The sequence below is a fragment of the Oncorhynchus keta genome, chromosome 19, assembly GCF_023373465.1.
Source record: "Oncorhynchus keta strain PuntledgeMale-10-30-2019 chromosome 19, Oket_V2, whole genome shotgun sequence".
NCBI classification, from domain to species: domain Eukaryota; kingdom Metazoa; phylum Chordata; class Actinopteri; order Salmoniformes; family Salmonidae; genus Oncorhynchus; species Oncorhynchus keta.
The window spans coordinates 14,240,298-14,255,714 of NC_068439.1; the positions used below are offsets into that span (position 1 = coordinate 14,240,298).

The 15,417-nt window shown below is 44.3% G+C and overlaps 1 protein-coding gene across 3 annotated transcripts in view; it reads left to right on the forward strand.

Moving 5' to 3' along the window:
* Positions 1-13,354, forward strand: part of LOC118372966 (protein tyrosine phosphatase type IVA 2-like) — a 50,380-nt gene extending 37,026 nt beyond the window's left edge. For all 3 annotated transcript variants that reach the window (XM_035759016.2, XM_035759015.2, XM_035759014.2), the window contains 3 exons: positions 2,562-2,692; positions 11,729-11,803; positions 12,133-13,354. In XM_035759016.2, the coding sequence (XP_035614909.1) occupies positions 2,562-2,692; positions 11,729-11,803; positions 12,133-12,244 (318 nt within the window). In that variant the 3' untranslated portion in view covers positions 12,245-13,354. The remainder of the gene's footprint in view (positions 1-2,561; positions 2,693-11,728; positions 11,804-12,132) is intronic.
* The last annotated feature ends 2,063 nt before the right edge of the window (positions 13,355-15,417 follow it).

Sequence of the window (15,417 nt, forward strand, 5' to 3'; positions counted from 1 at the left end):
GAGAAGGATAGCAGAATTTTGAAAGCATGGCTGATTGGCAAACTACAGTGAAAAGCAATTAGTAACACAACCCTTTCAGTTCTTGTCTTTTGTCACTTTTCAAATATGAAACAGGATCTGTGACAGTTGCCTACATAAAACTGGCCCATGATATCATAGGACAGACGGAGAGAGAGAGAGAAGGCTGCGACAGGCAGAGGATGATATGGGAGAGCGAGATGTGCTGACTCAGTCTCAGCTATGGCTTAGCACAAGTACAGAGGCTCAGATGGTCAGGCTGTCTGCCAGGACACACACACACACACAGTACTTCAGCATATCAAGCTTCCCAACTTAGACACACATGATACAGCTGCTCTGCTTCAATCAGGCTTTGAATCCTGCACTGCCTTTGAGCATTGTGCACTGGTTAATCTTTAAGTCTGTTGACTCACCCGTGGGTCAATCTAAGTAACATTAATAAATACATCTGTCTATTTAAGATAGAGATGGGGTTGCGTCTCCATCCACCGCAGCAGCCTACGGCGGGCTTCCGTATTTGCGGTGGAAGGTGGCCGTGTTTCAGCGGTGTTTGTCAGACCATGAGACTTCCTGAAAATTGGCCTTCTCACAACAATGTCTGTAGCATCCAAAGAGTTTGGCTGTATGACCCCTCTGTGGAAAGGGGAGACTCTCACAAACATGATGGAGTTCACCGTTTTGCTCTATGACCCCCAGAAATGTCACGAGACTAATCAGAAGGTAACCCCCACAAACAAATGGAAGTATGGCGGTAGTTTTGAGCAAACAAAGATATTTCCTTAGTTTTCTTATAAACTCAGCAAACTTAATGTGTAAATCTTTGTATGAACATAAGACTCAACAACCTGAGACAAAAGCTGAACAAGTTCCACAGACATGTGACTAACAGAAATGGAATGTGTCCCTTAACAAAGGGGAGGTCCAAATCAAAAGTAACAGTCAGTATCTGGTGTGGCCACCAGCTGCATTAAGTACTGCAATACATATTTTCCTCATGGACTGCACCAGATTTGCCAGTTCTTGCTGTGAGATGTTACCCCACTCTTCCACCAAGGCACCTGCCAGTTCCTGGACATTTCTGGGGGGAATAGCCCTAGCCCTCACCCTCCGATCCAACAGGTCCGATACGTGCTCAATGGGATTGAGATCCGAGTTCTTCCCTGGCCATGGCAGAACACTGATATTCCTGTCTTGCAAGAAATCACACACAGAACGGGGTGGTATTGTCATGCTGGAGGGTCATGTCAGGATGAGTCTGCAGGAAGGGTACCACATGAGGGAGGAGGAAGTCTTCCCTGAGGATGTCTTCCCTGTAACACACAACGTTGAGATTGCCTGCAATGACAACAAGCTCAGTCCGATGATTCTGTGACACACCGCCCCAGACCATGATGGACCCTCCACCTCCTAAATGAATCCCGCTCCAGAGTACAGGCCTCGACGGAACGCTCATTCCTTCGATGATAAATCCGACCATCGCCCCTGGTGAGACAAAACCGCGACTTGTCAGTGAAGAGCACTTTTTGCCAGTCCTATCTGGTCCAGCGACGGTGGGTTTGTGCACATAAGCGACGTTGCCGACGATGTCTGGTGAGGACCTGTCTTACAACAGGCCTACAATCCCTCAGTCCAGCCTCTCAGCCTTTTGTGGACAGTCTGAGCACTGATGGAGGGATTGTGCGTTCCTGGTGTAACTCGGGCAGTTGTTCTTGCCATCCTGTACCTGTCCCGCAGGTGTGATGTTCGGGTTTTCCGATCCTGTGCAGGTGTTGTTACACGTGGTCTGCCACCGTGAGGACGATCAGCTGTCCGTCCTGTCTCACTGTAGCGCTGTCTTAGGCGTCTCACAGTACAGACATTGCAATTTATTGCCGTGGCCACATCTGCAGTCCTCATGCCTCCTTGCAGCATGCCTAAGGCACGTTCACGCAGATGAGCAGGGACCCTGGGCATCTTTCTTTTGGTGTTTTCCAGAGTCGGTAGAAAGGCCTCTTTAGTGTCCTAAGTTTTCATAACTGTGACCGTAACTTCTCTAGGCTTGATGGGGCGCTATCCGGACGTGAAAATACCTCCCTCTAGCCTAGAGGTTCATTGCCTACCGTCTGTAAGCTGTTAGTATCTTAACGACCGTTCCACAGGTTCGTTCATTGTTTAACAGTTCATTGAACAAGTATGGGAAACAGTGTTTAAGCCCTTTACAATGAAGATCTGTGAACCTTTTTGGGATTTAAGAATTACCCTTGAAAGGCAGGGTCCTTCATCTCCTAGATATAGGACACACATTATTCATTTCCTGGCTGTGTTTTTTGCCATTTATGAAAAGTATTAAATGTGTTTCTATGGCCTATAGTAGGGAAGGCCAAATTAAATATTTTATTCAATTTAAATGTATATTTTTATACTTAAAGGGTTCTCAAAATGTAAAATCAAATTGTTAAATTATCTATGGTAAGACCATTTTCAAACAATTTCATATGTTGGCTTAATACCTAGCCCTTGGTTTGATCCATGTTGACGTTCTTGTCCCTCTTCCTCTGCAGGACTGGCCCTTTGACGATGGTGCCCCGCCCCCCACCAAGATAGTGGACGACTGGTTGAACCTGCTTAAGACCAAGTTCAGAGGCGAGCCTGGCTGCTGTATTGCCGTGCACTGTGTGGCGGGGCTGGGTCGGTGAGTGTGTTAACCTGTGTGTCTAAGTGGGCCAGGTGAGTTTAGTGAGTGTAAGTGGCCTTGATTACAATGTTTCATGTTAAGCCTGGTTCTCTGTGGTCTCCAGGTTCCATGATCTGCTCTGTTCTGTTGGCTTCTCTCTTTAGCCTACATATCCCCCATGTCTTATCAATCTCTGTCTATTAACCTGCTAGCAATAGACTGGTGCTTCTGTGGATCTACCGGCTATTCTCATCCCCACTTTATAGCTAGCTTCTCTGCTGTCGGCACCACTGTCTCTGTTAAGCTATCCTGCTAGTCTTTTTCTCCAGTGTATGTGCTTGATTAATTCTCTCTGTTAGTGTTGGCCTCTGTCTCGCTTTGTCATACTGGTTCTCCAGGCTAGAGTATGCTTTAGCCTCCTCATCCTCTCTCTATAGCTTCTGTGTGATTAGCTTTAGCCTCCTCATCCTCTCTATAGCTTCTGGGTGATTTAGCTTTAGCCTCCTCATCCTCTCTCTATAGCTTCTGTGTGATTAGCTTTAGCCTCCTCATCCTCTCTCTATAGCTTCTGTGTGATTAGCTTTAGCCTCATCCTCTCTCTATAGCTTCTGTGTGATTAGCTTTAGCCTCCTCATCCTCTCTCTACAGCTTCTGGGTGATTTAGCTTTAGCCTCTCTCATCCTCTCTCCCTGTTAGCCTGGTTCTCCAGGGTGTGCTGCTGTACACCATTCCACAGAGGGCTGTGTGTCTGCGGGTTTTTGCTTCTCCCCTGTACTCTAGGTCTTAATTTAATAGAAAAAGAAAAGCAGCCCTCCGTGGAATGAGTTTAACACCCCTGCCATAGATCCCCTCCCGCAGTCTGCCAAGACGGGTTCCACACTACTCACGCCTGTCCAGGGTTATTGATTCATTGCATTGCTTAGACCTGTATTTCCCACCTCCAGTAACCCCAACAGCCCACCTCCAGTAACCCCAACAGTACACATTTTTGTTGTAGCCCCAGACAAACATACCTGATTCAACTCATTGAGACCCTGATGATTAGTTGACAACTTGAATCAGGTGTGCTTGTTTCCTTGTGGGGACCAGCGAAATGTCCCCACTTGTCCAAATGGTCCTTGTTTGACTATCCTTGTGGGGACTTCTGGTGCACACACACACACACACACACACACACACACATTGCTGTGGGCTCTGTAAGCAGTGTGGTGCTGGTCAGACAGACCTGTTTTTCTACATGAATCTCCTGGTGCTGTGTTTACTGCAATCCTCAGGGCCGGCAGCATTCTGATGCTCTTATTCACACCAGCCAGCCACAGCCTTTAGAGACTCAGGGCGTGGGAGGAGTTGTTAGTGGTTGTTTTTCTACAGTTTTTCCCTCTCCCTCTCTCTCTCTCACTCACTCTTGCACCTTCTCACTTTCTATCTCGTGTCTGCCAGGGTTTCCGTTAGCCGGTAATTGCCGGTATTCAGCGATACATTAAAAGCCGATTTTAAATAAGGTTGCTGTCGGCTAGTCAAAAAAACAATCCTGTTGCAAAGTCATTTTATTAATTGATGTAAATATCAGTGGATATAAATACATTTGACAGTCATGCTTATTGGTCTATAGGTTAATTAGCCACATTTTTTAAATTTTCGTTAGTCATGTTAATGATACGCGCGTAGCATATATCGCTTACTTTAGCATATATCGCTTACTTTAGCATATATCGCTTACTTTAGCATATATCGCTTACTTTAGCATATATCGCTTACTTTAGCATATATCGCTTACTTTAGCATATATCGCTTACTTTAGCATATATCGCTTACTTTAGCATATATCGCTTACTGTAGCATATATCGCTTACTGTAGCATATAGCGCTTACTGTAGCATATAGCGCTTACTGTAGCATATAGCGCCTACTGTAGCATATAGCGCCTACTGTAGCATATAGCGCTTACTGTGGCATATAGCGCTTACTGTAGCATATAGCGCTTACTTTGAGTGGAATATCTTGTCAGACAGCGCTAGCGCTACTGCTACTGCTGCTTTTATAAGCCCAGTCATTGCACAACCATTCTAAATGCAATTGTATGTTAACTGTTTTTATGGCCATGATTTGAAAAGAGATACTATTTCTATTTCTCAACTGGTAATTGAAGTGCGCCTCCGATTCGCCATTCAAGTGCATCACCCACCACCGTGCAATGTGAGCGGGAGGTAGTATGCATTTTGAAAACATATACTTAATTGTTTTACTTCATTATTAGGCATGGCTTGTGTTAAAGTAGGCTAGGCAAAATCTGACCATAGAAAGGCAATTAATTTATCAAAATTTACTCCTATGCCATGCCTTCCCATGTCTGGAATACACTGCCATCAGACACACACAACTGACCCACCTATCACACTTTCACAAAAACATGAAGACATGGCTAAAGGTCAGTCAGATTTGTGAACATAACCCCTAGCTGCTTTCCATGTTGTCTGTTGTCTATAGCTTGTGAGGTGTGGAAATAATTTGTTTCTTTTATGGGCTTTGTCTTTTTGTCCCATGTTTCTCTGTCTGCATGCTATGTCCCATGTTTCTCTGTCTGCATGCTTATGTCCCATGTTGCTCTGTCTGCATGCTTATGTCCCATGTTGCTCTGTCTGCATGCTTATGTCCCATGTTGCTCTGTCTGCATGCTTATGTCCCATGTTTCTCTGTCTGCATGCTTATGTCCCATGTTGCTCTGTCTGCATGCTTATGTCCCATGTTGCTCTGTCTGCATGCTTATGTCCCATGTTGCTCTGTCTGCATGCTTATGTCCCATGTTGCTCTGTCTGCATGCTTATGTCCCATGTTGCTCTGTCTGCATGCTTATGTCCCATGTTGCTCTGTCTGCATGCTTATGTCCCATGTTGCTCTGTCTGCATGCTTATGTCCCATGTTGCTCTGTCTGCATGCTTATGTCCCATGTTGCTCTGTCTGCATGCTTATGTCCCATGTTGCTCTGTCTGCATGCTTATGTCCCATGTTGCTCTGTCTGCATGCTTATGTCCCATGTTGCTCTGTCTGCATGCTTATGTCCCATGTTGCTCTGTCTGCATGCTTATGTCCCATGTTGCTCTGTCTGCATGCTTATGTCCCATGTTGCTCTGTCTGCATGCTTATGTCCCATGTTTCTCTGTCTGCATGCTTATGTCCCATGTTTCTCTGTCTGCATGCTTATGTCCCATGTTTCTCTGTCTGCATGCTTATGTCCCATGTTTCTCTGTCTGCATGCTTATGTCCCATGTTTCTCTGTCTGCATGCTTATGTCCCATGTTTCTCTGTCTGCATGCTTATGTCCCATGTTTCTCTGTCTGCATGCTTATGTCCCATGTTTCTCTGTCTGCATGCTTATGTCCCATGTTGCTCTGTCTGCATGCGTATGTCCCATGTTACTCTGTCTGCATGCTTATGTCCCATGTTTCTCTGTCTGCATGCTTATGTCCCATGTTTCTCTGTCTGCATGCTTATGTCCCATGTTTCTCTGTCTGCATGCGTATGTCCCATGTTGCTCTGTCTGCATGCGTATGTCCCATGTTGCTCTGTCTGCATGCGTATGTCCCATGTTGCTCTGTCTGCATGCGCATGTCCCATGTTGCTCTGTCTGCATGCACATGTCCCATGTTGCTCTGCGCTTGCTCACTGCTCATTGATTGTATTGTAATTGTTTTTAAAAACCTGCCCAGGGACTGTGGTTGAAAATTAGCCGATTGGCTAAAACTGGCACTTTTACTAAAACGTTGATTAATGTGCACTGTCCCTATAAAAATAAATACAAACTCAAAAAATGAATTGCTATTGGTTTTCATATCAACTTTCATTTTTCAGAAGCCAAAGGCCCAATCTCAGTCATATTAGCAACCCATTGTAGTTGTTGCCTGTTTATATTACCACTCTAAGTTTCTGACAGATGTATCTGACACATGGAACTGCTTGCATCAGGTGCTCTGTTTACAATGGTGTTTCCCCGCAAATTAGTTTGAAAATGATGTTTTATTGGCTGATCATTACAGGAGTTGCATGTTCTGTTTAGCTAAATTACCATAATCAAAATGTGATTTCTGTCATTCTGCGCAACGTGGGTAGAATCCCTAATGGTTTTATGCACCCAAAGTATTGACTTAACTAATTTTGTTACGTTAAAGCCTTATTCTAAAATGGATTCAATTGTTTGTTTTTGTCAATCTATAAATACTACCCCATAAACAAAAACACTAAGATTTTTTTTCTCTCATTTATGCAAAATAAAAAACTGATCACATTTATATAAGTAATCAGACCTTGTACTTTGAAGCAGCTTTGGCAGCGATTACAGCCTTGAGTCTTCTTGGGTATGATGCTACAAGCTTGGCACATCTGTATTTGGGGAGTTTCTTCCATTCTTCTCTGCAGATCCTCAAGCTCTGTCAGGTTGGATTGGGAGTGTTGCTGCACAGCTATTTTCAGGTTTCTCCAGAGATGTTAGTCTGGGCACTGGCTTGGCCACTCAAGGACATTGAGATTTGTTCTAAAGCTACTCATGCGTCGTCTTGGCTGTGTGCTTAGGGTCGTTGTCCTGTTGGAAGGTGACATTTCGCCCCAGTCTGAGGTCCTGAGCGCTCTGGAGTAGGTTATCGTTAAGGATCTCTGTACTTTTCTCTGTTCCTTTCCCTCGATCCTGACTATTTTCCCAGTTCCTGAAAAACATCCACACAGTATGCTACCGCCACCATGCCAGGTTGCCAAGCGTCATGTCTGGAGGAATTCAGGCCAAAGAGTTCAATCTTGGTTTCATCAGACCCGAGAATCTTGTTTCTCATGGTCAGAGTCCTTTAGGTGCATTTTGGCAAATACCAAGCGGGCTGTCATGTGGCTTCTGTCTGGCGACAAAGGCCTAATTGGTGGAGTGCTGCAGAGATGGTTGTATGTCAGTGACCATTGGGTTCTTGTCACTTCCCTGACCAAGGCCTTTTTCTCTCGATTGCTCAGTTTGGCTGGGCGGCCAGCTCTAGAAATTCTTGGTGGTTCCAAACTTCTTCCATTTAAGAATGATGGAGGCCACTGTGTTGACTTTTTTGGTACCCTTCCCCAGATCTGTGCCTCGACACAATCCTGTCTCAGAGCTCTACAGACAATTCCTTCGACATCATTGTTTGGTTTTTGCTCTGGCATGCACTGTCAACTGTGGGACCTTATATAGACGTGTGTGTGCCTTTGAAAATCATGTCCAATCAATTGTATTTACCACAGGTGGACTCCCAAGTTTTAGAAACATCTCAAGGATGATCAATGGAAACAGGATCCACCTGAGCTCAACTTCGATTCTCATAGCAAAGGGTCTGAAATACTTGTGTAAATAAGGGAATTATTTTATTTATATATATATCTATATATCTCAGCAAAAAAAGAAGCGTCCCTTTTTCAGGACCCTGTCTTTCAAAGGTAATTCTTTTAAGTCCAAATAACTTCACAGATCTTCATTGTAAAGGGTTTAAACACTGTTTCCCATGCTTGTTCAATGAACCATGAACCTGTGGAACGGTCGTTAAGATACTAACAGCTTACAGACGGTAGGCAATGAACCTCTAGGCTAGAGGGAGGTATTTTCACGTCCGGATAGCGTCCTATCGAGCCTAGAGTCACAGTTATGAAAACTTAGGACACTAAAGAGGCCTTTATACTGACTATGAAAAATACTAAAAGAAAGATGCCCAGGGTCCCTGCTCATCTGTGTGAACGTTTTTTGGGGTATGCTGCAAGGAGGCATGAGGACTGCAAATGTGACCTGAGCAAGAAATTGCAATGTCCGTACAGTGAGACGCCTAAGTCATCACTACACTGAGACAGGACGGATAGCTGATCGTCCTCACGGTGGCAGACTATGTGTAACAACACCTGCACAGGATCGGAAAACCCGAACATCACACCTGTGGGACAGGTACAGGATGGCAAGAACAACTGCCCGAGTTACACCAGGAACGCACAATCCCTCCATCAGTGCTCAGACTGTACGCAATAGGCGGTGAGAGGCTGGACTGAGGGCTTGTAGGCCTGTTGTAAGGCAGGTCCTCACCAGACATCACCGGCAACAATGTCGCCTATGGGCACAAATCCACCATCGCTCGACCAGACAGGACTGGCAAAAAGTGCTCTTCACTGATGAGTCGCGGTTTTGTCTCACCAGGGGCGATTGTTGGATTTGTGTTTATCGTCGAAGGCATGAGCATTACACAGAGGCCTGTACTCTGGAGCGGGATCGATTTGTAGGTGGAGGGTCCGTCATGGTCTGGGGCGGTGTGTCACAGCATCATCAGACTGAGCTTGTTGTCATTGCAGATAGTCTCAACGCTGTGCATTACAGGGAAGACATCCTCCTCCCTCATGTGGTACCCTTCCTGCAGGCTCATCCTGACATGACCCTCCAGCATGACAATGTCACCAGCCATACTGCTCGTTCTGTGCGTGATTTCCTGCAAGACAGGAATGTCAGAGGAGAAGATAGATAGCACTGTAGTACTTAATGCAGCTGGTGGCCACACCAGATACTGACTGTTACTTTTGATTTGACACCCGCTTTGTTCAGGGACACCTTATTCCATGTATTCACATGTCTGTGGAACTTGTTCAGTTTGTCTCAGTTGTTGAATCATATGTTCATACAAATATTTACACATTAAGTTTGTTGAACATAAACGCAGTTGACAGTGAGAGGATGTTCGTTTTTTTTTTTTTTTTTTTTTTTGCTGAGTTTAAACATTTGCAAAATATTAAATCTAAACCGGTTTTCGCTTTGTCATTATGGGGAATTGTGTGTAGATTGTAAAAAATCTCTTTAATCCATTTTAGGAAAAGGCTGTGGGAAAGGAAGGCATCTGAATACTTTCCGTATGCACTATAGGTCCACATTTCTCCATTCTTCCCAGTCACGTTGTCCAGCTCCACATTTTCCTAACGGAAACCCTGGAATGCACAAAAGGGTGCTCGTTCTCATATTCCCTCTATCACTGTCCCTCCTCTCCCTCTTCTCTCCTTCTCTCTGAAAACCCACACAAGAATGCTCTGTCAGCTTTGAGTTTTGACATTCCGGGCAGTCTGTCTGGGAATTTTTTAAGTTGCGGTGCATTTTTTTTTCTTCTTGAGAGGTTTGCTTACAGTAACACTTATCACACTTTGTGTGTGAATGTGATGCCCCAGCGGGGTTGCAGTGAACCCAGGCCACCCCCTGTGGGTTTCCCAGGCCAGTGTCTCAGCTTTACACTACACTGCTACCTACATAACCATGACACAGCGTGCTTTACACTACACTGCTACCTACACAACCATGACACAGCGTGCTTTACACTACACTGCTACCTACATAACCATGACACAGCGTGCTTTACACTACACTGCTACCTACACAACCATGACACAGCGTGCTTTACACTACACTGCTACCTACACAACCATGACACAGCATGCTTTACACTACACTGCTACCTACACAACCATGACACAGCGTGCTTTACACTACACTGCTACCTACACAACCATGACACAGCGTGCTTTACACTACACTGCTACCTACACAACCATGACACAGCGTGCTTTACACTACACTGCTACCTACACAACCATGACACAGCGTGCTTTACACTACACTGCTACCTACACAACCATGACACAGCGTGCTTTACACTACACTGCTACCTACACAACCATGACACAGCGTGCTTTACACTACACTGCTACCTACACAACCATGACACAGCGTGCTTTACACTACACTGCTACCTACACAACCATGACACAGCGTGCTTTACACTACACTGCTACCTACACAACCATGACACAGCGTGCTTTACACTACACTGCTACCTACACAACCATGACACAGCGTGCTTTACACTACACTGCTACCTACACAACCATGACACAGCGTGCTTTACACTACACTGCTACCTACACAACCATGACACAGCGTGCTTTACACTACACTGCTACCTACACAACCATGACACAGCGTGCTTTACACTACACTGCTACCTACACAACCATGACACAGCGTGCTTTACACTACACTGCTACCTACACAACCATGACACAGCGTGCTTTACACTACACTGCTACCTACACAACCATGACACAGCGTGCTTTACACTACACTGCTACCTACACAACCATGACACAGCGTGCTTTACACTACACTGCTACCTACACAACCATGACACAGCGTGCTTTACACTACACTGCTACCTACACAACCATGACACAGCGTGCTTTACACTACACTGCTACCTACACAACCATGACACAGCGTGCTTTACACTACACTGCTACCTACACAACCATGACACAGCGTGCTTTACACTACACTGCTACCTACACAACCATGACACAGCGTGCTTTACACTACACTGCTACCTACACAACCATGACACAGCGTGCTTTACACTACACTGCTACCTACACAACCATGACACAGCGTGCTTTACACTACACTGCTACCTACACAACCATGACACAGCGTGCTTTACACTACACTGCTACCTACACAACCATGACACAGCGTGCTTTACACTACACTGCTACCTACACAACCATGACACAGCGTGCTTTACACTACACTGCTACCTACACAACCATGACACAGCGTGCTTTACACTACACTGCTACCTACACAACCATGACACAGCGTCCTTTACACTACACTGCTACCTACACAACCATGACACAGCGTGCTTTACACTACACTGCTACCTACACAACCATGACACAGCGTGCTTTACACTACACTGCTACCTACACAACCATGACACAGCGTGCTTTTCACTACACTGCTACCTACACAACCATGACACAGCGTGCTTTACACTACACTGCTACCTACACAACCATGACACAGCGTGCTTTACACTACACTGCTACCTACACAACCATGACACAGCGTGCTTTTCACTACACTGCTACCTACACAACCATGACACAGCGTGCTTTTCACTACATCACCACCGATGCTGGCTGGTATTTGTTGCTTGCTCATTTATTGACATATATATTGTGTCTGTGCTGTAGAGCTCCAGTCATGGTGGCCTTAGCGCTGATTGAAACTGGGATGAAGTATGAGGATGCGGTGCAGTTCATACGACAGTAAGTACCACTAACTTCCACACCAATGGAGGCTGGTATGGGAGGTGGGGGAGGCTTGTATGATATCAAACACATGTTAGATACTGTTCCAATCCAGCTGTTACTATGAGCCTGTCCCTCTGATTTTAAGTGCCATTAGCCACCACTGTTCCACACAGGGCATGGAGCCTAACCAATGTTTCTGTGCTGTTGAACATGTATTCTCTTCATTAGTTTGTTAGAATTTGCCCAGGGCACATATTGATTTGTGTGGATATTGTTGCATATGCGCTGCATGGTCTCTTGTGACATTATGAGACCACTTTGTTGTTTTTCCTCCCTCCCCTCAGGAAGAGACGTGGAGCGTTCAACTCCAAGCAGCTTCTTTACCTGGAGAAATACAGACCCAAGATGCGTCTGCGGTTCAAGGATGCCAACGGCCCCAACTGTTGTGTCCAGTAAAGTGTCTGTGCAGCGTCTCATCAAGAATACAGCAGCTAGTGGGAACAACATTATTCCAACCAAGGGGAGAGAGAACTATCAGTAATTATTGTGATTTGTTACCACTGAGACATTGATCACAGAATCAATTAATCAACGAGCGAATGATTACATTTGAATGAATGCAAATCTAGGGGTCCAACCAGCCGAACCAATGAACAAGAAGGTCAATGCACACAGATATAGGCCCGCCTCAAAGTTACCAGTGTCATAACACGGCACATAATTTTTTCAGCATTTTTATTTTCAGCTTTGAATCATGGGATAGCTCTTTATTTTACACCTACATGGAAGTTTAACAAACAAAATCTACAAATGTTAAAATGGTATCAATATTGACGATTTGTTTATTTTTCTATGAATGATATGAATTATGGATTTGCCCAGGGTTATGTACCTTTTTTTAAATGTTTGTAAACCCTTCAGCACATTAGAAGAAAAATGACAAATTACTGTCCATTTGGCTATTGATGTATTTTTGTACAACACAAAATCTCTGAAAAGTTCCACTGAAAATGCAGTAATGTTTTTCTCTCTACCCCACTTGCTTGATGTCACTTTTTAATTACTGGGTTGGCTGGGTTTTAAATATGTCTGCTGTATTTATTCACTGGCTGTAACTAGCAAGGCAGTCTGGGGTTGGGGGCAAGGATACTTTTCTGTTTCTCATTTTATTCTAGAGCCATGTTTTCATTTTCTTAAAAAAATAATTAAATACAATCTTGCGGGAGTGCAATATTCAGCCCACCTCGGAAAAGACCCCGAACCCCCTTATGACCATCACATACAGAGCCAGTTTCACAGGAAGACACTTGGCTCGTCTTACTGTAGGTACTTTTTTTCCATTCACCAAGGCTGCTTACTGGGTTTCCAATAGGACTTTCCTACAATGACTGTGCATGCACACACACATGCACACACACACACACACACAATGATCTCAACCGTTAATCCCTAGTCTCACTCTGAAGGAAAAGAAAGCAAATGGTCAGTTTCTTTTTATCATCTTACCCATTTTGAAGATCCTCAATTCCTATTGGTTTTAAAAGAAATAAAGAAATGGAAATAAGATTTACCTTGTATAATGTTTCCTCACCTTTTCCACATTTTAGAGCATTTGAAACGACCACCTATATTTTGTTTTGTCTACTTATCTTTTCCATTCCTGCATAACATTTTGTGGCATGAGGAATTGAGGAGTCACGCTATCATGGCAAATGTATCAATCATCTCTTTGATATGGATCACATCTCATCACCAGGCAAGGTGATCCTGAACGCGCGGCAGGTAACCAAGTGGTTAAGAGCATTGGGCCCATAACCGAAAGGTTGCTGGTTCAAATCCCTGAGCTGACTAGGTGAAAAATCTGTCTGTGCCCTTGAGCACAGCACTTAACCCTAAATGCTCTGGATAAGCGTGTTTGTGCTAAATGACTTGAATGTTACCCACAAGTCAAAAGGAACAGAGGACATTCAACCAATACTTGGGAGGCCCAGAGCTTCAGGCTAATGTATGGAAAACCACCATGGGGTGTAAACAGCTGGGGGCCTTTATCAACTGTGCGTAAATGTCTTATTCTGGCGCGCATGGAGAGTCTAGGATTTGCATGCGCAACAAATTCTGTCGAACGTCCGGATAGTTAGGGCTACACTAATATGACCCCTTTATGGAAAGGTGAGTCTCTAACACGTTGTTTTGCTCTAGGACACCCACAAGCGTCGGCTGAAGGTGTCCCGGCACCAGTTCCAAAAAATGAATGGAAGTAGTTAAGGGCCAAAATATATGTACATGTTTTTTTTTTTTATAGTTTCCTGATCTTTCAGATATAGGGCAGACCATAGACTGTACAAAATATGGACGAAGCCATCGATGACATCACCCTATTGCTTCCTATGAGAATGCTCAGTGGCGCATTTGATAATCAGGAAGTTTTATTTCAGCGTGTCGCCATCTTGCTATATGGAGGGGTAAGGTGAGGGGTTGGCTAACAAGTAGTCCATATTTTGTGCAGTCTATGGGCTGTCTGAGAGAATTAAGATCCGGAAACAAATGTTTGTACACATTTCAAATCAAATAGTATTATTGGTCACATACACATGGCTTCCACAACTACATAATACACACAATTCCAAAAGGGGTGGAATAAGAATATGTACATAAATATATGGATGAGCGATGGCATAGGCAAGATGCAATCGTTGGTATAAAATACAGTATATACATATGAGTAATGTAAGATATGTAAACATTTAAGTGGAATTATTTAAAGTAGTGATCCATTTATTAAAGTAGCCAATGATTTGAGTCTATGTAGGCAGCAGCCTCTGTTAGTGATTTAAACCCTTTTTACTAAACTACTTCCATATATCCTTCCATTCATTTTTTTAAATTTGTGCTGGGATATCTTCAGGCGAGTCTTGTGAAGCTTGTTGGCATCCTAGAGCAAAACAACATGTACATGTTCGTGAGAGAAACATTGCATGCACAGTTTGAGCTACTATAAGAACTGACGTTGCAGGCTAGCTCAGTGCTGCCCCCTCTGACGTAATCTCAATGTGAAGGTCAACCGAGGTACTGCAGCCTAGCTCAGTGCTGCCCCCTCTGACGGAGTATCTCAATGTGAAGGTCAACCGAGGTACTGCAGGCTAGCTCAGTACTGCCCCCTCTGACGGAGTATCTCAATGTGAAGGTCAACCGAGGTACTGCAGGCTAGCTCAGTGCTGCCCCCTCTGATGGAGTATCTCAATTTGAAGGTCAACCGAGGTACTGCAGGCTGTCAACCCACGAAACTGTCTTTATAAAGTAATCGGTTCAAGGACAAACATCTGGGGAAATAGAAGCAATTATTGGTACCATGATTGTATAAAACAAATATCCACAAATATTAAGCACGAAGATAGCTATTTCCCCATTCACTAAAATCAGAGATCCAGTTTTCTGGAAACAACGCCTGCAGTACCAAGGTCTGTCTTCAACTTGACATCCTCAATGTGAGGGGACAGACACCTTCAAAACCAAATCCCTTTAGATTTTTTGGGGGACTCTGTTTTTCCATGTATGAATCTGTTATTCAATGCGATTCTATGGGCACATAGCGGTAAGGCCAAATTCAATGTTTCTTCAAATTGTTTACT